At 40.1% G+C, this 24127-nt stretch overlaps 1 protein-coding gene across 1 annotated transcript in view; it reads left to right on the forward strand.

Annotated features, from left to right (window-relative positions):
* Positions 1-3814: 3814 nt before the first annotated feature.
* LOC124556463 (dnaJ homolog subfamily C member 2) overlaps positions 3815-24127 on the forward strand; it is a 204365-nt gene continuing 184052 nt past the window's right edge. The window contains exon 1 of the mRNA XM_047130413.1: positions 3815-4317. Coding sequence (XP_046986369.1) covers positions 4254-4317 — 64 coding nt within the window. The 5' untranslated portion in view covers positions 3815-4253. The remainder of the gene's footprint in view (positions 4318-24127) is intronic.

Consider the following 24127-nt stretch of genomic DNA (forward strand, 5'->3'; position numbering starts at 1 on the left):
CCCAGCAGAAGTAATGTCCATCATAAAATCTTTAAAATCAAAAACATCTACTGGGTATGATGAAATATCAACAAAGTTAACTAAAGAATGTGAGTTAAGTAACATAACATATTAAGCTATCTGTGTAACCAGTCGTACGTCAGTGGAATATTTCCTGAATGGTTGAAATATGCTGAAGTTAAGCCACTGTTTAAGAACAGAAATAAAAAAATAGCATCAAATTTCCATCCAATTTCACTTTTGCCAGCATTCTCAAAATTCTTAGAAAAGGTAGTGTACAATCAGCTTTATAACAATCTTATCACAAATAACATACTGTCAAAGCCGCAGTTCGGATTTCTAGAGGGTTCTGATATTGAGAAGGCTATCTACACTTACAGTGAAAATCTACTTATTTCATTAGGCAAAAAGTTGCAGGTAACTGGTATATTTGGTGATCTGTCAAAGGCATTTGACTGTGTAAATTACAATATCCTTTTAAGTAAATTTGAATATTATGGTGAAACAGGAAATGTTGCAGAATGGTTCAAATCTTACATCTCTGGCAGGAAACAAAGGGTGTTATTCGGAAAGAGACATGTATTACGCCACCAGACATCTTCCAACTGGGAACTAATTACATGTGGGGTCCCACAAGGTTCCATCTTAGGGCCCTTACTTTTTCTCGTGTATATCAATGACCTTTCATCAGTAACATTGCCAGACACCAAGTTTGTTTTGTTTGCTACTGATACAAACATTGCAATAAATAGCAAATCAAGTGTAGTCTTAGAAAGATCATCTAATAAAATATTTGTGGACATTAATCACTGGTCCCTAGCCTATTATTTGTCACTAAACTTTGAAAAAACACACTACACGCGGTTCAGAACTTGTTAGGGCTGTCCCAAGAGTATATGCCTAACATACGATGAGAAACAGGTACAAGAAGTGGACAGTGTTAAATTCTTGGGATTACAGCTTGATAATAAATTCAACTGGGAGGAGCGCACCACAGAACTGCAGAAGTGTCTTGACAGATCTCTATTTGCAATGCGAATTGTCAAACATAGGGGATATAAAAATGAAAAAGCTGGCATACTATGCTTACTTTCATTCCATAATGCCTTATGAGATTATTTTTTGAGGTAATTCATCAAGCCAAGCTAAAGTTTTCCAGCCACAAAAACGTGCAGTAAGAGTTATATGTTGTGTGAACTCAAGAACATCCTGCAGAAGCCTGTTTAGGGAACTAGGGATACTAACTACTGCTTCCCAATATATTTATTCCTTAATATCACTTTTTCAAACCAACAGCTCAATTCATGGAATCAATACTAGAAATAAGAATAATCTTCACAAAGATTTATAGTCATTTACTCTTGTACAGAAAGGTGCATTATTCTGGAACACACATTTTCAATAACGTTCCAACAGCCATAAAAAGCTTAACAACCAATGAAATTCAGTTTAAGAGAAATCTAAAGGATTTATTGGTGGCCAACTCCTTCTACTCCATTGATGAATTTCTCAGTAGAGCCAACTGATATATATAAAGTACAATCTAACATCTGCACAATTTCAGTGCAGTAATTTATTCATTGAAAATAAATGTTGTAGTAGTTCTATTATATGTTTATTACCTTATAAATAAATAAAACATTTTTTTAAGTTTAAATTCAGAGAATTAATCCAATCTTAGTAAATGAGTGTTTGTAAAATGATTCTTTCATATAGTGTTCACTAAAATAAATGACCTGTGGAAGGTACATTAGTTTATTTGTTTTAGTTGCAAATATTTCTCATGTATTATTGTTTTTCTGACATAGTCTACATCCTGGAGGGCCTCCTTACTGTGGATCAATTGGAATGAAAGTAAATCTAATCTAATCTAATCTAGTAGGATGGTGGGGGCCAAACCTGCTTTGTCACAACTTGAACTATTAAATGCCAAATACAAAATGGAAAGAAAACCTATAAATTTGGAATGGGATGTATTGAGGGAGATATGATTAGTGCATAAATATTTGCACTTGACAGGCAACTAAGCTTAACTTGAAACAAATAAATTTTTCATTAGGTGTGGTGGGAGCTCATAACACTCTCTTCTCTTTAAGCAATCCCGCCTGCAATTTGACCTAACAAATGAAAAAAAACTGGTGCTTTGATTTCTTAAAATTTTATAAATTACAAATTCCTCTTCCACGAGCTCCTTGTATAGTGCGTGAAATACCCTTCTGTACGAGAAATAGCATTTTTCGCACTCAAACTCTTGTTTTACATTGTTTTGCACGTCTGTCCTCCGTCTCTAATACACAACACATCCCAGCAAGCTGTAAACCATCTAAGTCCAACAAATGTCGTTTTTGATAAATGAGCTATTGTGTTGTGTATGTGCGCTGCACACATAAAAGCAGTTGAAAATCGTCTTGTGAAGAAGATCCAAATGCCCACAAAGGAACAGTTTGGACTGTCTTGTCAGTTGAGACAGTGTGACATGAATTGACTTGATGTGATGTGATATTGCAGACAGTGTGAATACACTTTAACATGACAGTGACAGGATGTAATGATGCTATGATGGCTAGTGTATACTGGCCTTAACTGTGGTGTCTCCTTTGGTGAAGTCTTTACAAACTGATCCTCTATAGTCTGTGACCTGGACCAATCACAAGGTTGTAAGAAAATGGTAACCAGGAATTCTGATCCCCGTTCACCCTGCAAATGTTAGCCTAAAGCTCTAGCATAAGGACGACCTGACAACAAAACTTTCTTTTCTGTATTGGCTGCCCACATTCTTACTTTTCAATTTATTGCTAAAAATGTGTTGTGCCCTCTCTACATCTACAGCTAGCTGACATCTCTTAACTCTCTGAACAGAAACTCCCTAAGAATAAACATGTAGCACTAAATATCTAGATTGAAAACTTAGTTTTAGTTATATCCAATGAATAATTGTAAATTACATCATATAATTCCCTTTAAAAATTCGAAAATTTACATGTATTGAGGCAGTAAGTATACTACAGAGATGATTCTTCAAACGCCGTATTTCGCTGTATCAACTTTCCTTAATATCTGCGGCTTGTAGTTACAGAATGTACCTGTTTGCTGTATGCTAGTTGTGTTCTGAACGGTATGCTAAATATGATTCAAAGGATAGTAATGTGGCGTATAACTCAAAGGGAAATCACAAATAAATAATTGTTGCAATTTGACAATGATTTGTCCAAGACTCATTGTCACCAGTGAAACGTCACTAACTAAAACTTTTATCATTCTGCTTGATGACCCCAGATTCTTTCTTCCGAAAATCCAATTTCCTAACCAATATTTGACTCTCCGCGTCTTCTTTTAAATGTTTCTCTAACTTTTAGTTTTAAAATATGTGTTACCTCATTAACAGCTGTTCAAATTCTTTCAGGTGACTTTTCTCGCCCCTTTCGAAATTTTTTTATATATAAAAAAGATTAGGTTACGACTGCGTATTTTGGAATTTATAACTGCTAGTGTTAGCAGGAGATACAAATACCAGATTCAAACGCAACTGAAAATTCAGCTTTGTTCCATTTTCAAAAGACGCCATAAAAATTATTTTGTTTTTACATCGGGGTTTCATATTTGCTAAACATGGGCCTGCAACAAAAATCTCAGATATTAGTGTCTGCACAACGAATTTGTAGACGTACAGGACTAAAATCTTTTCGAAATTTTTATATTACCCGTTCACTCAAAATGTCAAAGATCTTCCACGTGTGAGTGAAGCTCTGTGACAGCGTGGGATTTTGTGTGGATTATTTTTGTGTTTGGCGTTTAGGATCTTTGAACATAACTTTGTGTGTGAGTGGGAAAGTAAGAATGAGCATAAGGGGAATTAGCGTGGTATTGTTTACAGTACATCGACAGTGTTTTTGATGAATGTTGTTGGTTGTCTCTATTTGCAACTGAGTCAAATTATGGCTGTGATCAATATAGCAACGTTTCTTTTTGCCGATATGTGATAGAACTGTGAGCTTCTTTGACTGGAAACGAGCATGTACTTCGTGCTTACTAAATACTGTAGATTGATATTGATGCGTACATGCAGAGAAAGATTTAGTGGAACGAGTGAAGCAATTCGTGTGCCTTGTTACGTACCTTACCTTTAAATTAATATTAGAATAGCTTGAAACTCAGGCCGACGTACATCGTAATTCAGCGCGCTTTTCACTTTTAAACGCCAGTATTCGTTGAGATTATTACGGGTATTAACGATCCTGTTGTTAGTGATCAATATGGAAGATATGTCATTTGTTTCGACTGACATTCCCGCTGATGTGAGACAGATAACAATTACCGGTAAGTAAGAGTTCGCAAACTATTCATATCATTTCTTCATAATGCTTGATGTCATTTGTTTTGTTTTTGGGGGAGTGGAAGGATGGGGAAGAAGCTGAGTTCTTGCTTGAGTGTGAAATATTTATTTCGCACGGTAGACGAATAGCGAATCGTTTCAAAAGTGTAAAGCAATTGTCATTTTGTAATTGTTGTATTGCCTCGTTACATTGATGATTCTTAGTTGGGAGCAGAGAGAAAATACTCACCAAACACGTGCCCGATAAAAGTATAGAAGCAGGTCAAGTCATGTTATATTGTTTTATTTATTTATTTAACCAATTTTAGTTCTGGTTAGAACATCGTGCGAATGAAATTCTAAAAATGGATTAGTTGTCATTGTCACTGTACACTACTAAATGCGAAGAGGAACATGCTGTAAATCAGCTCCACATTATCCTGTCAGAGAAAATTTATTTGTCTGTCCCACGCGAAATTATTGTTTTCAGTGTTTCAATTCTTATACTTGGAGAGGTTTGAAGTTCTGTATAGTCGCATATCACAAATGCGTTGTGTTGCCATTTCAAAAATAACAGTAAACAAGGAGGTGTTTCAAGACAGAAAAGTGTGTGTCCCAGAATCCGCCAGACAGAAAAGTGTGTGTCCCAGAATCCCCCATGGAACACACATGTAAACATATTTTAAGTCAATGATAACTCTAAAGTCAAAGTTCAAAGGCTTTCATCTATTATGGTTTCACTGGCTACGTGCAGCGGACTAGGCTACTGAAATATTTCCACTCAGGTTGTATACATTGGAAGGCTCGATGATTCACTGTCGGATTCCTAATAAAAGGGCTCTCTGAGGCAATCCTCAAATTTATGACTGACTGAGGGACTAAAGAAGGGCCATTTTGTCAAAAACTCACCGTTTGTTCTGCAAGGCATTACTCAGTTTGGCACAGATGCGTCTTTCTGTGACTTTGCGATGGTGCACATCATCTTACTTGTAGCTTCTTTCAGCCAAAAAAGGTAGACCAAAATTGCCACTTTTAAGTTGTTGCACCTTCAGCAAGATATGTATCAAAGTGCTCATAAAGATCACCTGACTTAGCATAGAAAAGGTTGCATGTAAAGCCCTGTCCAGCACAATCTTTCAGTTGCCGTGTAGTTGGCTATCAGCCATGTACAATTGATAGTGGTATAATGTAATATAGTACATCATGTGAAAGATCCTCACAGATATGTTCATAAGAGTAGGGCCCATGAAGTTATTCGGCAAGTGGTATCAAAGATTGAAAATAAACTAACTATAGATTTCATGCAAAACAAGAGCTAAACAAAGTAGAAATGAAGATTAGGGTAATGAGGTAAGAAACTCAATAAATTCGGTAGTGAAATTTTATACACAGAATTGGCACACACTTTAAGGAAGTTCCGTCCAAGAAATGAATTACAATTATGTAGTCACTTGATGATTATAGTGGCACTAGAATAGAAAGTGATAAAGTAAAACTGAAAATTCTGTTTTCTGAAATATTTCAGTCACGATAGACAAATGTGGCTGTTAGATATGGCAATAAGTGATAGTGACTTTGAAAAACTATTAAAAGCACTTAATAGAAGCAAGATCTGTGAACTTGGTTATGTACCCATTACACACGACACTGAATGTGCAATAGAAGAACCCCTTTTCTGCCAAGGGTGATTGAAGTCACTGGAAAGCCATGTAGGCTGAGACTTTAAGAAGAGCTACAGGCTATTACTGGTGACATCAGTTTGTTGTAGAATTATGGAACCCACAATGATCATTTGTAATTAATTTCCTGTATACAAATGATTCTTCAGTTTAACACCTCATCTACCCGTAGCGTGCCAGTCATATGGAGCTGCTAACACTAGCCATTAAAAAATACAGAATTGTGTAAATAGTATAACAGCCCTCAGCTGCTCAGTATTATTGCTAATATTATTTAAAGGAGAGATTGCTACTCACTGTGAAGGTGACACATTAAGTTTTCTTCGGGAAAGAAAAGAAAACACCCACATTCACACAAGCATGCACACCTCACACACACGTGACTGCTATCTCTTGCCCAGCCATATGTGCATAGGTGTGCCTGTTTGTGTGCATGCGTGTTTGCCTTTCTTTTCAGAAGAAACCGGGCGAGGTGGCGCAGTGGTTAGACACTGGACTCTCATTCGGGAGGACAACGGTTCAATCCTGCGTCCAGCCATCCTGATTTAGGTTTTCCGTGATTTCCCTAAATCGCTCCAGGCAACTGTCGGGATGGTTCCTTTCAAAAGGCACGGCCGACTTCCTTCCCCGTCCATCCCTAATCCGATGAGACTGATGACCTCGCTGTCTGGTCTCCTTCCCCAAACAACCCAACCCTTTTCAGAAGAAATCTTTGGCCAAAAGATCTACATCTACATTGATACTCCGCAAGCCACCCAACGGTGTGTGGCGGAGGGTGTGTAATGCTCTCTTTGTTGCGTCTGCAACACTGTGTGTCATGTTTGCACCAAGTAGCAATCTATGCTTTCCATAATATTGTTGATATTCCAATCCAAACTTTCCACTGTTCCAGTAGTATTGACACAGTGATGGTGTCTAGGACATGTTGAAACTCTCCTTCATAGTGAACATGTGGCGCTTCATGATGTAGTGGTCCGCCCTGGTAGCTGAGTGGTCAGCGTGACAGACTGTCAATCCTAAGGGCCCGGGTTCGATTCCCGGCTGGGTCGGAAATTTTCTCCGCTCAGGGACTGGGTGTTGTGTTGTCCTAATCATCATCATTTCATCCCCATCGACGCGCAGGTCGCCGAAGTGGCGTCAAATCGAAAGACCTGCACCAGGCGAACGGCCTACCCGACGGGAGGCCCTAGCCACACGACATTTCCATTTATGATGTAGTGCATATCGTGAATGAGATGCTTTCCTAACAAAATGCAAGCAGAAATTATGTAGAATGTGTGAAACAAGTCTGAGAAGCTTTTTATGAACATTTCAGTGAACCATGGATTCTTTCATGGTAGCATAGATTTGTAAACCACTGTGAGAAGTAATTACAAATGAAACAAGTTAACTGTATAATTTATCATGATCATATGCTGTTCTCTGTTCATATCTCTACTGAGCTTGTGGTCTAGTGGCTAGCGTTGCTGCCTCTATGTCACGGGATCCCAGGTTCGATTCATGGCTGCGTTGGAGATTTTTCTCTCCCCAGGGACTGGGTGTTTGTGTTGTCCTCATCAGTTCATGATCATCATTCATGACAGTGTTCAGATTGGATTGTGTAAAACTTGGACTGTGTAAAAATTGGGACTTTGTACGGGTGCTGATGACCACGCAGTTGAGCGCCCCACAAACCAATCATCATCGTAATATCTCTATTGTAAAAGGTTTGTAAACAAAGTGAAGCAATTATACTGATTGAAAGCCTACATGATTGTGTAACTCTGTTGTGACCACTGCAGCAAGAAAAATTAACATGTGTGTTCACTGGACAACTGACCAGACCCCATTTTCCAATTCTGAGAACTGCTACAAGTGCAATAAATATTTCTGGTTACTGTTTCAACATCATTCTCTTCACTTTCCTTTGCTGTTGTGAACAAAAAAGTACCTGGCATTTCCTGATCAATCAGGAATTTCATTTTTTCAGAAGTACCACACGGTACTTCAGTATTCATTGCAGACTCCATGTCCTGATCGTGTGTGTGTGTGTGTGTGTGTGTGTGTGTGTGTGTGTGTGTGGTTATTGTTGCTTATTATGGACTCTATCAATTGTAAAGTAGCTCCATTCGGCATCTGCAGGAACTCGTGGATGTATATGTGTCTACTGTAAGAAATTTATCATCTGTACCCACTCCTAGGAATCTGGTGTTTCTTGCTTCTTTTATCATGCCACATTGATAAAAAAGAGTTCTGGCCTTTCAGCTATGTATGAAGAGTGTGTGTTATATACGTTAGGGTCAAACAAAGTTTGCCGTGACACCTGTATGCTTTGATGCATTATATAAGTCTATTGTGTTGTTGTTGGTATTGGGTGTAGGATGTTTATTTGTAAATTGTTTGAATGTGCCGTTATAGACTCAGACTTCTTGGGTGTTTTTTGTAAGAATAATATTGGAAGAGTTTGTGGCATTTTTAGCGAGCTATTTTGATGTTGGCAGTTGGTGGGCAATAGACTCATTTTCCAGATAGTAATTATTATTGCAGTGTGTTGTTTACAGTTGGAGGTTTAATTTTGTTTTTTGTTAGGTATGGATGTTGCAACAAAGGGATGAATGATATATTGACCACGGTTAAATCCCTACTGTCATTCAGTTTAATTGCCGAGTGTCTGAAGTGATACTTGTGTAGAGAAGGTATGAGATTGATCAAAGTTGCTGCATCTTGAATGAGACCAGTATTTGCACTGTCGGCGGGATAACATAATGGCGTGGTTTGAAAAGTCAATGCTGACCATTCGAGATATTGTATCGATGACATATTACTTTTGCTATAGCTATATTGGTAGATTTCTGTACCTGATGACTTTGGTTTGTAAGTGTTTATGGTTTTCCCTTTTATTATTGTGATATTTGGGTTTATGTGCATAAGTGTGTGTCTCTTGTACATCAGAATTGGTGTTTACGCAATTTTGCATGATTTTTTGGGCTTTATTGTTAGTTGTTGCTAATTATGTTGACTTGTGATTGGTAGATGAAGTCAAGTTTGTTTCACCTACATTGGTGAGGTTAGGTTGTTGATATTGGTTGTATTGGGTGGGGGTGGGAGGGGGAGATGGTTTTGTGGTACTGTGGACTTTGTTTTACGTGTATAGGCTGAGTGAGGTGTTAGATACCGGAATAGTTGAGTTGTGTGTGGTTTTGTGGTGTCATGAATTTCAGCTTGATGGGTAATGTGAAATTTCTGATACCAGTTTATTTCAGGTTTTTTTTTATTATGGTTTTGTTGAATACTGAGGATTTCATTTGCTTCATTTTTGTGTTGGCATTTCTTTTGTTCTGTCGACGTTATTTGGGTTGTCATACATTTATTTTGCCCTACACAAAACCCCTTAATTCCTGTTGTTGTCCCATTAGATTTATGTTATTTCTGCTAATAAATATTTTTGTTATTATTTGTGTCTGTTTGTGTGTGTAATGAGTCTTGAAATAGGAGTGCCTATCACTAATGGGTGCTACAATTGTCTTTGCTTTTGCTGAAATCTATGTTGTGTTCGCATTTTGCTAGAACTTAAGGTTCAGTTTTTAATTTGTTGAAGCTGGTGTAAGGATGTTGTTGACATTTCTGAGGTATGCGAAATCTTCTAATATCATTTTTGTGTACTTAAACCGAAAATCAGAAACTCTTAATGACAACCTGTTTTATCCAGCTTCTCCGATGTCTCAAATTAAAATTCTTCCATCATGAAAACTGCTTTTGGATTGCCACTTTTCAAATTTAAGTTGAATCCTGTGATATTTCTTGCTCTTGTTGATGCTCAGTTTCAGATAGCCATGTATCCACTTCTGAAATTCTGAGTATGAACTGAATCCAGTCTTGAGAGATTACTTTAACTTGTTCCTAGCTTGGCAATAGTTGTGTAATGTCCCACCACCCTTTGAATTTTTTGTAGTTTATATGTGATATTTCAGATTCATTAGCTTCACCTACCCACAGTGAAAAAGGGAATGATTTTTATTTCTACACTGGAAATTAATTGCTTCTTTTCTCGCCTCTGGTTACGTGAAAATATTATCCCATTGGTTATACGAAACTGACTCTTTGTCAATCTATTAGCAGTACTGAATCACTGCTGTGACTGCCACTTGACCTTATCTAGAGTTAGACCGGCTGTGCTACTCAACAGTCATGCACCACAACAAAAATTTTTGGCTGGGTTGAAGGAGGGAGCAAGAGGGCCAGTATCACACTCACTCCCAGCTTTATCATACAGTTATTTTAACTGTAAATTACACACCTTTAAAATGTGTACAAATATACCAAAATTCGTCACTTTTGTAATAGTGGTCGTGTTTACTGAGATCCTGTCCAATAATCTGCAAATGACATTCAAAAATAAACTGATAGCAAACGATGTAAATTTTTATCACACATAGCTTGATCAGTTTCATTTACTGCCAGTAAATGTCTGTCTTCCAGGTTATTTCAGTGTCTTCATCTCTGAGGGCATAATTTACTATAAATTTCTCTTATTGGACACTGTTGAGTATCAGTTATCCTAAACTAATAATATCACATGGTGTGCTGGTGGGTTTTCCAGAAAAACTCGTATTTCCACATCCATAATTCTTTTGATAGCTTGAGACAGCACTTTTCATGAAGGCAGTTTCCAGCCCCTATGAAGATGGTACACTGTGAATACTTGTCAAAGAGTAAAGGATTTCAGTTGATTAAAAATACCAAGATTATGGTAAAAATAATCTCGACTCATAATATCTTCTATCTAAGAGGTGGTATTCGTGCACTTAGATCTACAGCCATCTAGAGTTATGAATGAAGGAGCTATAGTTGTGGGTTAAAGGTGGATCCTTGAGCCATATTTCAGTGCCTGGCTGGTTCAGTTGGAATATCGCCGCCAACAAAAGGCAATTGCTTGGTTAGATCCCCAGTTGGTTGCATGTTTTTTTTTACCTGTTTTGAATGTTCAGCCCGGGAAATACTTCACTAGAAGTAGTAGATTCCAGTAACAAACCTCGTGCCATGGAAGACCAATTCTTTTATCAATGTCGTCTAGTCCCAATATAGTTAGTGAGAGTACCTCTGTAAAGATAAGAAGGGTAAGAGTTAGTGGTAATTAGAAACTGTGAGATGTTTAATGAGCCCCACATTTATGCCTTATTTGGAAGGCAGTGCTGAAATAGACCAGGCTCAGGTATCAAGGCCTGGTGTTGTATATGGCCTTAACATTCAACAGTGCCCTCGTTTAAGTAGCAAGCAGAAGAACTGAAGAAAACACACAATAAAAACCAAAATTATTAATTGAAAATAGAGTTATAACACTGCAGTATAATGAACATTGTGAAGGAAATAAGCATGTAGTTACTGAGTGTAGTTTGTTCTAACATGCTGCTTATGATGTAATCTTAAGATAATGTACGCCCAATTGAAACGGATGTTCATTGTTTATAAATAGCATTGGTCAATCAGTGAAACCAAATACTTCATTGTCTCATGGCAAACTATAGCAGATCATACTTCCAAGCTTGCTGCAGAGAAAATCGAAACAGTGACTCAGTGCACTGGTCTTGGAATCTTACTAACTACAGACGAGAAGAAATAAATAGTAGAGTACAGAAAGCCAGTAGATATTATTATGCTTTACTGGATGCATTAAAAGCAAACTTGCTTCAAGAAATTTAAAGATTCACATATAGAAAGCTTTTGTCATAACTGTTCTGCCATATGCTTGTAAGACATGGACATTAACAAAATCAGGAGAAACAAAATTAAGAATTTTTGAAAGGAAATCAGGTACAAAATTGTAGGGTTCCCTTAATAGGTCAGGTGTGCGCTACACCACGCAAAAACTGGCCACTAGGGTACCTGAGTATATGTGGTGTACACATGGGTTGTTTTTTTTTTTAGCTTAGAGGACCCCCCCCCCCCCCTTCCATTTCCCAAGTATCTGAAGTGAATTGCCTGCCAAAATTAAAATTACAAAAGCTACAATGTTCGAGAATGTTCATCCTCACAGATAAGATATAGAAAAGGTATGGTATTATGAAACTGCAGGAGTATCCAAGACAAGGTACCAGGATTGGTATTACTTTTTGAAGGTTGTTATGCCCAGATGGTGTTAGGAACAGAAAGTTGGTTTAAACCAGGTGTAAACAGCAACAAAATCCCTAGATCATATTGGAATATTTATCATAAGGGAGGGTTTGTCGCTAGTGGTGGCAGCGTATTTATTGCAGTAAAGACCTTGATAATATCTAGCTAGGTTTTCATGGTTTCCAAATGTGATTTAACCTGGGTGAAGTCCATCAAAGGTCGGTCAAAAGTGGTAATTGGGTGCTTTCATAGACTGTCTGGATCAGAAGCTGTACTGGCAGAGTGCTTTGGAGAGAATTTGCAGAATATCGTTAATAAATTTCCTGATCATGCCATTGTAATAGGGGGTGAGTTCAGCTTGCCAGGTAGGGCCTATAGATTGAGAGAGTCATACCATCAAAATTGGTACCAGAGACAGGGATTTGTGTGACATAATTCTTAATGTGTTGTCCAAAAATTACTTTGAGCAGATACTTTAAAGGACCTCCTTGTAAAGGTAGCATCTTAGACCACGTAGCAACAAACAGACCCGAACTTACCGAATCAGTTAAAGTAGAGGAAGGTATCAGTAATCATAAGCCTGTGATGGCAACTGTGACAACAGGTTTCACAAGGAATAAATATTAAGAAAAGTAGGAAGATATTTTTGCATAGCAAGAGTGACAAGATACAAATGGCAGGATATCTGAGTAGTCAGCATCAAATAGTCGGTGCTGAGGGCGAATATGTGGAGCACAAATGGAGAAAATTCAGAAACATTCATCAAGTCTTAGGTAACCAAGCAAGGCCTTAAAGGATTGGAAAGACCCACCATTGTTTAATAGCCGCGTCAGAAAACTGTTACACAAACAAAGTAAGCTTCATCATACAATCAAGAAATGCCAAAACTATCTGACAAACAAGAGCTGAATGAAGCAAAAATCAACATAAGGAGAGCAAGGAGAGAGGCATTCAATTACATTAAAGTAAAATTTTGTTAACCGATCTCAGTAAAAACCCTAAAGAGGTTATGATCTTACGTAAAATCAGAAGCAGTTCAAAATCCTCCGTTCATCCACTCGGTGACTATCCTAGCACTGAAACCGAGAGAAAGCCCAAAATACTGTATTCGGTCTTCCAAAATTGTTTCTCCATGGAAGATAGTGACACAACATCTCCATTTAGTCATCATACAATCACTGAAATGGCGGATATTGAGATAACCAACCATGGAATAGAAAAACAGCTACAGTTGCTCAGCAGTAGAAAGGTATCAGGACTAGATGGTGAGGTATCTATAAGATTCTGCAAAGATTATGCAAAAGAACGTGCTCCCCTTCTAGAGCAGTAGTTCGTGGGAACAAAAAAGGGCACTTAGCAATTGGAAAAAGGGCTGCTTATTCCCATTTTCATGATGGGGTATAGAACAGATGCACATAATTATAGGCCTATGTCGTTGATGTCAATCTTTTGTAGAATAATATAACGTGTTTTATGCTAAAGAATTATGATGTTTTTGGAGAACGAAAATGTCGCCTATAAAAATCGATATGGATTCCACAGAGATCGTGCGAAACACAGCTCGCTCTGTTTCTCAATGAGAACCATAGTTTTGTAGACAAGAGCACTTATGTTGTTTCCATGTTCCTTAACTCCAGGAAGGCATTTGATACCATTCCACACTGTCGTTTAGTCCAAGTATCGGACCAGATTTGCGATTGGATTAAGACTGCCTTACAGAGAGAATGCATCGTGACGCTCATAATGGAACAAAATCGACAGATGTAAATGTAATTTCCAGACTACCTCAAGGAAGTGTGATAGGACCGTTGCTGTCTACAGTGCATGTAAAGGATCTAGTAGAAAGCATCGAAAGCTCTTTAAGAATGTTCCCAGATGACACGGTTGTCTATAAGAAAGAAGCAATGCCAGAAGACAGTATCAATTTGCAGAGTGACCTGCAGAGTATTGAGTTAGTTAGTTAGTTACTGTAATGTTTCATGGATCATTTTGCATGATAAATTTTAATGACTTGGAACAAGTCATGATGACAAGCAAAAGTTAGTTGAGATTCAAGCATCTGAGAAAAGATCTATGCATGAAGCATGCAACAACTACCACTGCCACACCTTAGCAAAAGATCTGGCAGAGAACCTGATAAAATTCTGGTCTTATTTAAAATTGCTGAGTGGGTCTAAGGCTTCCACTCAGTCCCTTGTTGACCAGTGGGAGTTGAAGATAGCAAAATGGATGCTGAATTTTGAAATTTCACATTCAAGAAATCATTCACACAGGAGAATTGTGCAAACATACCATCATTTGACCATTGTACAGGCTCCCATGTGGACAACATAGTAATAAGCATACCTGGCATTGCTGGATGTTAACAAAGGTACGAGCACATGGAATAAATTAACAGATATGTTAGTGGTTCAAAGACTTCTTAAATAATAGAACCCGGTATGATGTCCTCGACAGCGAGTGTTCAGAGTGTTCATCAGAGGCAAGGGTATCGTCAGTAGTACCCTAGGGAAATGTGAGAGGACCGCTGCCGTTCATTATATGCATAAATGATCTGGTGGACAGGGCGGGCAGCAATCTGTGGTTGTTTGCTGATGATGCCATCGTGTATGGTAAGGTGTCAGAGTTGAGTGACTGTATGAAGATACAAGACAACTAAGACAAAATTTCTAGTCGGTGTGATGAATGGCAGCTAGCCCTAAATGTGGAAAAATGTAAGTTCATGCGGATGAGCAGGAACATCAAACCTGTAATGTTCGAATACAGTATTACTAGTGTCCTGCTTGACACAGTTAAGTCATTTAAATATCTGGGCATAATGTTGCAAAGGTGGAACGAGCATGTGAGAGCTGTGATAGGGAAGGCAAATGGTCAACTTCAGTTTATTGGGAGAATTTTAGAAACAAGTGGCTAACCTGTGAAGGAGACTGCATATAGAGCATTGGTGTGACCTATTCTTGAGTGCTGCTCAAGTGTTTGGGATCCGAACCAGGTCAGATTGAAGGAAGACATCGAAGGAATTCAGAGGTGGGCTGCTAGATTTGTTACTGGTAGGTTCGAAGAACACACAAGTGTTTCAGAGATGCTTTGGAAACTCAAGTGGGAATCCCTGGAGCGCAGGTGATGTTTTTCTCAAGAAACACTATTGAGAAACTTCAGAGAAACGGCATTTGAAGCTGACTAGCGAATGATTCTACTGCCACCAACATACATTGCGCGTACGGATCATGAAGATAAGATATGAGAAATTGGGGCTCATACAGAGACATACATAAACTCATTTGTCCCTCACTCTATTTGCGAGTGGAACAGGAAAGGAAATGACAAATAGTGGTACAGGGTACCCTCCACCACACACCGTACGGTGGTTTGCAGAATATCTATGTAGACATAGATTTTACATTCACATCACACATTAATTTGTAAATATGGCTACATACTGAATATTTTATAAAGTCTGAAAAAATGTGAGTAAGCTCTGCCCATCACCTTTTACACATTACAATAGCAGAAATTCGTCTATGGAATAGGAGGAACTGTCAAGGAGAAACTTTTTCATTTTCTTTTCAAATTTTACTTTCCTGTCTGTCAGACATTATACATCCCCTAGTAAGTGATTAAACAAAATTAGTTGCAGCATTCTGCACCCTTTTTCATGTCAAAGACAACCTTAATGTGGAGTAATGAATGTCATTTATCCTGTTGGTGTTGTAATTAATTACATAATTGTTCTTTTTGAGCTGCATGTGGTGAATTATTTACAACAAACTTCATGAGGGAATAACTATACTGTGAACTAGTAGTGAGAGTGGTCAAATGCTTACAGATGTCTACAAGATGATCATGGGCCAGCTCCACATTATTCTTACAGCACAGTTTTTAGCTATGAAGACTTTCTTTGTTAAAGATGAATTACCCCAAAACATTATTCCATTTGACATTATTGCATGAAGATATGTCAACTATTTGCCTCTCCCCAAGATTTTCAATGATTCTAAGTGCAAATGTGGCCGAACTAAGTTGTTTTAGGAGTTTCAAAATGCTCTTTTTCGAGTTTAAATTCTCATTGATATGGAAACCTAAAATTTTTGAAGTTTCCACCCTATTTATCATTTCCTCACCATGTGTTAACGCTTATCATTGGTGTAGTATCCTTAGATGTTGAGAACAGAGTATGTTCTATCTTCTTAAAATTCAGAGTGAGACCATTCACAGAAAACCAACTTTTAAGAATGCTGTTTATAATTTCTTCTTTTTCTTCTGTTCAATTACAGTACTAGTGTAATTTGCAAGAAGAGCTGATTCTGGTTGTTGTATATTAGACAGAAGACTGTGTACATGTGTGAGGAACAGTAGTGGGCCCGAGATTGATGAGTGGTGCAGGCTTTGGCAGTTGATCCTGAACGTAAATAAATGTAACATATAGTACATACATTTACACACATAAGAAATGAAATCCAGTGCTGCACAACTATATTGTTGATGACAAATTGCTGGAAACAGTTTATACCATAAAAATCTGGAAGTAACTATCCATGGAATGACCACATAAAGCAAATAGGAAAAGCAGATGCCAAACTGAGATTCAGCGGAAGAATCTTAAGGAAATGTAACTTATCCATGAGGGAATTGGCATACAAGGCGCTTGTTCTACCGATTCTAGGGTATTGTTCGTCTGTCTGGGATTCTTATCAGGCAGGACTGACACAAGAGAGAGAGAGAAGATCCAGTGAACAGTGGCATGTTTCGTCATGGGATTGTTTGGTCAATGCAAGAGCCTTATGGAGATGCTGAAAAACCTCCATTGTCAGACATTTTAAGAGAGGCGTTGTGCATCGCTATGAGGTTTACTATTGAAATTTTGAGAGAACATTTTCCTGGAAGAATTGGACACCATATTACTTTCTTCCACATACGTCTCACGAAATGACAATGAGAAAATTTGAGAAATTAGAGCTAATACAGACGTTAACCAAGTATTGTTCTTGCCATGTGCCATTCATGAGTGGAACAGTGTAGAGAGATTAGTCAGTGGTACCAGAAGTACCCTCAGCCACACGCCATTAGGTGCTTTGCAGAGTAAGATGGACATGTAGATCAAAATTTTGAGGAAGATATTTGGCAGAATTCAATAATAGGACACAGTAGAATGCAGAATCTCAACAGACAAAGAAGTATATGATCTGTTAGGAGAACCAGACATTGTATCCAAAATCAAATCTGGGAGACTTTGTTGTATTGGACACACACTGTGCAAACTCCGGAAGAAAGGAAAATTTATCAAGTATGTACAGAACAGTCTCAAGGAAGAAGACCCCTTGGAAGGCTAAGACTATGCTACTTCTACATCAGAGAAAATATGAAAAATATTGGATGAGATGGATTGGAAAATTAAATTCCAAGATAGAAGTACATGGCAAAACATTGAGACATCAGCAGCGAAGAGCTTTCGTAGCTTGTTAAGCTGCTGCTGCTGATGATAATAATAATTATAATAACAATAATAATAATTGAGCAGTCAGTTACTTTGACATCCTTTGACCTTGTTTTTAGTGTCATTTGCATTATTTTACATCTACAGAACAATGAGGAACTGTGCAAAATAAATATGCCTGAAGTTGATCAGTCAAGCTACGATTATGGATCCAAGAAGTCTTGATTTGTGGGTAATTTTAGCTTTCTAATTTGCTGTGACCCGAGCTGTGCTCACCTATTTTGTCAGGAGGTCAAGAGAAAGGGGGGGGGGGGCTGAGTGGCCCTGTAGAGCACCAGGGCACTAATGAAATGTCATTCAGGTAATAATCATTTACTGATGAGAGTTTTATAGTCACTCCGTCTTCTTCCTGGAAGTGCCTAGCAGTGATCATGCTGAGTCTGCACTACTTGGAAGTGTGAGGTAGCATGTCACTGCCCAGCGAGGAAGTTGCTGCACACAGGTCCTGCATTGCCTGTGGTCAGTGCTATGGTTCCACTGCAGTAGGTTGCGGCAGCTGTGTGCCTCCTCAGCCTGGTGTGGCTGTGGAGATCTTTCACAACCTCACTGCCATCAGTGAGTGAAGCTGTGCTTAGGCTTGGCCCCAGAAATACACATGCCCCTGTTGTCGGTTGTTGAGATGGCATGCAGGTGGAAGACCAGCAGCAACATCAAGGATAGCCCAAAACAATTGGTGGTCCTAGCATACATCTGGTAAGACGGTACTTCTACTGCCCAGTAGTGGCAACACAGGTGCCCAGCACATAAGTTAAATAGCTTGCAGACAGGTAGATTGGTTCTTCATCCACAGAAGGTCTGCTTTGGCCCCCACCCCCAGTCAGTGACTTTTGTGACCTCCAGGGCTGTGGCTTGCAGATCAAAAGTCCTCTCCACAGCCAGAGGCTGTGGATTTGCAGTAATGGACGTAGTTGGCCTCACTCTGAGAATGAGCATGAGGAGCGCAGAGGTTTTATAGCAGGTGATGACGTGATCCGCCACACACTTGTGGTAGAATGGACACTCGTTTTCTCAGCCCATCAGCTATCTCGGTTGCTATAGTGTTTAACTTAAGTGTTTTAGAGTATTCTTTTATTCAAAATTCACATCCTGAAATGTGCTCTTATGACATCTCTAAGTGAAGTTAATACAGTTAGCCTTATTACAGTAGCACATTCTGTCTGTTCTGCACTGTTGCCGAATTGCCAAATCAGTCTTCTTGGCTTTCCTGTCACGTAGTCTGATGAAATGTGCTCATAGCTTATTCTACTTTGTGCCTCCCTGTGTTGGCATTAAGTTACGACACCATCACGTAGGTGACAGATGTGCCCCCACTTAGCAATATCCATTGGTTCTTAACAAAATTTTTATTCCTGCACTTACTGTTCTCCTGTACAACAAATTTTTACATTAATTTGAGGACTGGTTTTCACTAACACTTTTATCTCTTGTAGCTTTCACTGTAGAAAGGTAGATCTACAGGAAACTATATTTGCTTTACATTTTGTCAGATGTACTAGTGGGATAGTATTGACAGTGAGCTCTTCTGTCACACAGTGATTGCAGCAAACAATCAAACTGAATAAATTGGCCATTTCAATGACAACACTTTGAAATGTATAACTACCTTGATGCTAAAAATGATGCTTTACGGGATATTTATGTAGCAGCCTAGTTAATACAATAAATTTAGACTACATGGAATTTTTTTGGAAAGAGAGCATTGAAAAAGAAGCAAATTTATGATTTTGTACTTTACGTGTATATTTGTGAGTTCAGAATTGGCATCATATAAGATTGCTGGCATGTTTCATTAGTAAAAGTGTTTTACTCAAATACTCTTTGAATTTAAATAGTGATATGAGGAATAAAGATTACTTTCTTTTGCAAAACACTTTTGAGGAAGTTTAGAGAATTAGAATTTGTGACAGGCTGCAGAAGTACTCTACTGTCTCCAACATACATCTCATTTAAGACAAACTGAAAGAGCTCAGTGCTTGTACAGAAGTATACAGCTAACCATTTTCCAGTCTGATGACTGGTTTGAAGTAGATCTGTGTGCTATGCAAGTATGTAACCTACATCCATTCAAACATTGGTCTCCCTGTACGACTTTTACCCCTCCCCCTTCCTTCCACTACCAAATCGGTGGTTTCTTGATGCCTCATGGTGTGTCTCGTCAGCAAATTCCTTTGTTTGGTCAAGTTGTGCCACAATTTAGTTAAGTTATTGTAGAAATATCTTTTCTCCCCAGTTCAGTTTAGTACCTCCTCATCTGTTATTCAATCTACCCATCTAATCTCCAGCATTCTCCTATATCATCAGATTTCAATGCTTCTGTTCTCTCCTTGTCTTGACTATTTTTCATCCATGAATGACTTTTGTACCTGGCTACACTCCAGACAAATACCTTCAGAATAGACTCCTTAACATAAACATTTATATTAGCTGCAGTTTCTAAATTTAGTCTACAAGTTGTAAAAAGCCTTTCGCCCCCTCTGTTTTAACCCTGCTAACTTTATAATTTCAGAGAGTTTTTTCCACTCAGCATTGTCAAAAGCTTTTTGTAAATCTACAAATGCTATTAATGTAGGTTTGCTTTTTCTGTGTGCCTTCTAAGATAAATTGTAATGTCACTATTCCCTCATGCATTCTTAAATTTATATGAAACTCAAACTTATCTTCCATGAGGTCAGCTGCTAACAGTTTTTTCAATTTTCCGTAAATAATTTGTGTCAGTATTTTACAAACGCACCTTATTTTTAAATTGATCATTCAGTAATATTCACATCTCTCATTACCTTCCTTGTTTGTACTTGGAAAGATTGCATTCTTCTTGAAGTCTGAGGCTATTTTGTTTGACTTGTGTAGCTTGCATACCAGGTAGATTAATTTTGTCAAAGGTTGTTCTTCCAAGGGTCTCAGTAATTCTTCTCACAGTTCCCTATCTCCCATCATATCTTTATATCAGCTTCCTCATCCTCTTCTAGATCATTGCCTTAAAGTTCTTTTCTCCTGATATCCGTATTCCTTTCAGCATTCCCTTCTTAGTTTGCCATGCGAGCTCTTGGTATTCATAAATCTCCTTCTACCCTTTGGGCCTGGGGGTAAGGATAGGCCTGAGGTATTCCTGCCTGTCGTAAGAGGTGACTAAAAGGAGTTTCACCTGTTTCGGCCTTTATGTGATGGTCCCCTGTAGGGTTTGACCTCCATTTTTCAAAATTTTCCTGAAGAGAGAGCCAGTTGGGGAAGGGCGCCTTACATGGTGCATTGTGTCCCTCGTGCATTGAGATCTTTGGCCCACTTTCTCATCGTAGCATTGCAGTCCCACCAATTCTCCATCTCTTGGGCGAGGACACCTTCCTGGGTGCATTTTACACCATGCACTATGCAGTGTTGCTTTCTGCGTCAACGATGACCATGGACTTTCTTGCACCTGATATCCAGCATGGTAACCAGTCCATTGTGGTGGGGCTGCCACGTACCCTGTTGCCACGTACCCTGTTGGTTGTAGCCCCCTGACCACACAGGGATCGCTCTGCTGATGCCTGCGCCGTTAACTCCCCACGTATGCCAAGGGGTAGATGGCCATCCGCTGGGGCATCGGGACTCCCGGCAATGGCCATCCTGCCAGGTGGCCTTTGCTATGGCTGGGTGGTGCCCGTAGGGAGGGCCCCTGGTCGGAAGCAGTGGCATCAGGGTGGATGACACACGATGAAGCGAAGTCCATCATCTCTTGCTGATGGTGAAACACCAGCAGTCCCTAAGCATTCAAAAGCTCAATTCAATGAACAGAAGTACGACACCAAATCGTTACCCTCTCTGGCCACACCATGGGAGGAACGTCAGGCTAAGGATGGCTGCAGATCTTATTCGCCCTAGTACCTTGTATGTTCGAGAGGTGATGGAGAATCTTTCATGCCAATGAAGAGTCCGTTTTTTGGTGAGCATTTAGAGGACAAGTTTGGGGAGGTGGAGGGCTTGTCCAAAATGAGATCTGAGTCAGTCTTGATCAAAACGGCATCCTCTGCCCAGTCATGGGCGTTACTCGCTTGTGACAAGCTGGAGGATGTTTCTGTAATCATCACGCCCCATAAGAGCTTAAATATGGTCCAGGGTATCATATTTCACAAGGACCTTCTTTTGCTGTCTGACGATGAGCTGTGTGTCAATTTAGAGCGACGAGGTGTACATTTCATCCAGCATGTCCACTGGGGTCCGAGGGATAATCAGGTTGCCACCGGTGCCTTCATCTTGGCCTTCAAGGGTGGTGCATTGCCCGAAAAGGTCAAAGTGATGGTCTACTGCTGCGAAGTACAGCCCTATATCCCTCCCCCAATAAGATGCTTTAAGTGCTGGAAGTTTGGCCATATTTCTTCCCGCTGTACTTACAGCGTTACATGCCGAGATTGGAGATGCCCATCACATCCCAATACTCCATGTGCCGTGCCTCCCATCTGTGTCAACTGCAGAGAGCACCATTCGCCTTGCTCGCCAGACTGCAGGATTCTCCGGAAAGAAAGTAAAATCATAGAGTACAAGACCCTGGACCGACTGACCTACACTGAGGCTTAGAGAAAATTTGAATGCCTACATCCTGTGCATATGACATTATCTTACGCCACCACTACAACAGTTCTGGCGCCATCAGCTCCGCCAAACCCAGTCACATCTCAGAGCCGGAAGACTACACCTGCCCCGTTGATGGTGGGGGGCATTTCCCTCCCTGTTGCTCCTGCACCACCTACTTCAGGAGCAACACTCCCCCCCAACCATCAGGAACGTCCGTCCCCACTTCTAAGCCGGAGAAGCGTGAGTCTTCTTCGGCTCCTCTCACTAGGATGGGGTCCCTTGGGTCACTCCCTTCCCAGGTTTCTGCTAGTGGGAAAGATGACGCCCGTCAGTGGCTGAAGAGTCCAAAAGCAGCTGGTTGTAGGGCTTCACGCTCATCCTCAGTCCCGGAGCCTGAGCCAGTAAAGTCCTCCCAGCCAGGGAAACTCAAAGAGCAGCGAGAGAAATCCAAAAAGAAAACCCCTAAGACCAGGGAAGTTGCGGTGGCACCCACACCACTGCTACCTACAAGCTCTGCGTCTGATAATGGGGTGGAGATTTTGGCATCCGCAGGAGACCTAGATCCCGCCAGACCCTCAGACACAATGGATATTGACTGCTCAGGTAATAAGGCGGTGGCAGCAGGTGACTGAGGCATAAACTACCTCACTGAGTGTTCCATGCCTTCCCTGTCTCACGATGACGTCATCCTCCAGTGGAATTGCGGCAGTTTTTCCCACTGCCTGGCTGAGCTATGGCAACTGTTAAGCCTTACACCTGCTATCTGCATTGCCCTCGGCAATGCGGACCCCTGCCCTTCGTGGCTATAAGGGATATTACAGGAACTGTAGTGATTATAATCGAGTGTCAGGTATAGTTTGCATTTATGTCCTAAACCAAGTCTGTAGTGAAACTGTACCCCTTCAAACCCCTCTTGAAGCTGTGGCTGTCAGAATAAGGATGACGTAGGAAATAACTGTCTGCAATGTATATCTTCCTCCAGATGGTGCTGTACCCCAAGTGTATTAGCTGTGCTGATTGATCAACTCCCTAAACCTTTCCTACTTTCGGGAGATTTTAACACCCATAACCCCTTGTGGGGTGGCACTGTACTTACTGGTCGAGGCAGAGATGTCGAAACTTTACTGTCTCAGTTTGACCTCTGTCACTTAAATACTGGGGCCGCCACACATTTCAGTGTGGCTCATGGTAGTTACTCAGCCATTGATTTATCAATTTGCAGCCCAGGACTTTTCCCATCTATCCACTGGAGAGCACATGATGACCTGTGTGGTAGTGACCACTTCCCCATCTTCCTGTCACTGTCCCAGCATCAGACCCACGGACGCCTGCCCAGATGGGCTTTAAACAAGGCGGACTGGGAAACTTTCACCTCTGCTGTCACCATTGAATATCCCCCACATGGTAACATCGATGTGATGGTTGAGCAGGTGACTACAACAATTGTTTCTGCAGCAGAAAACGCGATCCCTCGCTCTTTAGGGTGCCCCCAGAGCAAGGCAGTCCCTTGGTGGTCGTTGGAAGTCGCTGAAGCAATTAAGGAGTGTTGAAGAGCTCTGGAGTGCCATAAGCGGCAGCCTTCCCTGGAGCACCTCATAGCCTTTAAATGGCTCCATGCCTGCATTTGCCAGCTTATCAAATGATGGAAGCAAGAGTGTTGGGAGAGATACACCTCTACCATTTGGTGCCATACGTCACCTTCCCAAGTCTGGGCAAAGATCGAATGTGCTTTCAGGTACCAGACCCCAACAGGTGTTCCCAGTGTTACCATAAATGGCATGTTACCTACCGATGCAACCGCGATTGCCGAACACTTCGCTCGAGCCTCTACGTCATAGAATTACCCCCCAGCCTTTCGCACTGTACCTTGGTGGAATGATGACTGTTGATTGGCAATCAGGGCCAGACGAACAGCTCTGCACAAATCCAACCAACCATCCAACTACAGAAGGCCTTCATGCCATCAGATCTGTGAGAGCACATGCAAGGAAAGTGATAAATACG

Source organism: Schistocerca americana, chromosome X (genome assembly GCF_021461395.2).
Source record: "Schistocerca americana isolate TAMUIC-IGC-003095 chromosome X, iqSchAmer2.1, whole genome shotgun sequence".
Lineage (NCBI taxonomy): Eukaryota > Metazoa > Arthropoda > Insecta > Orthoptera > Acrididae > Schistocerca > Schistocerca americana.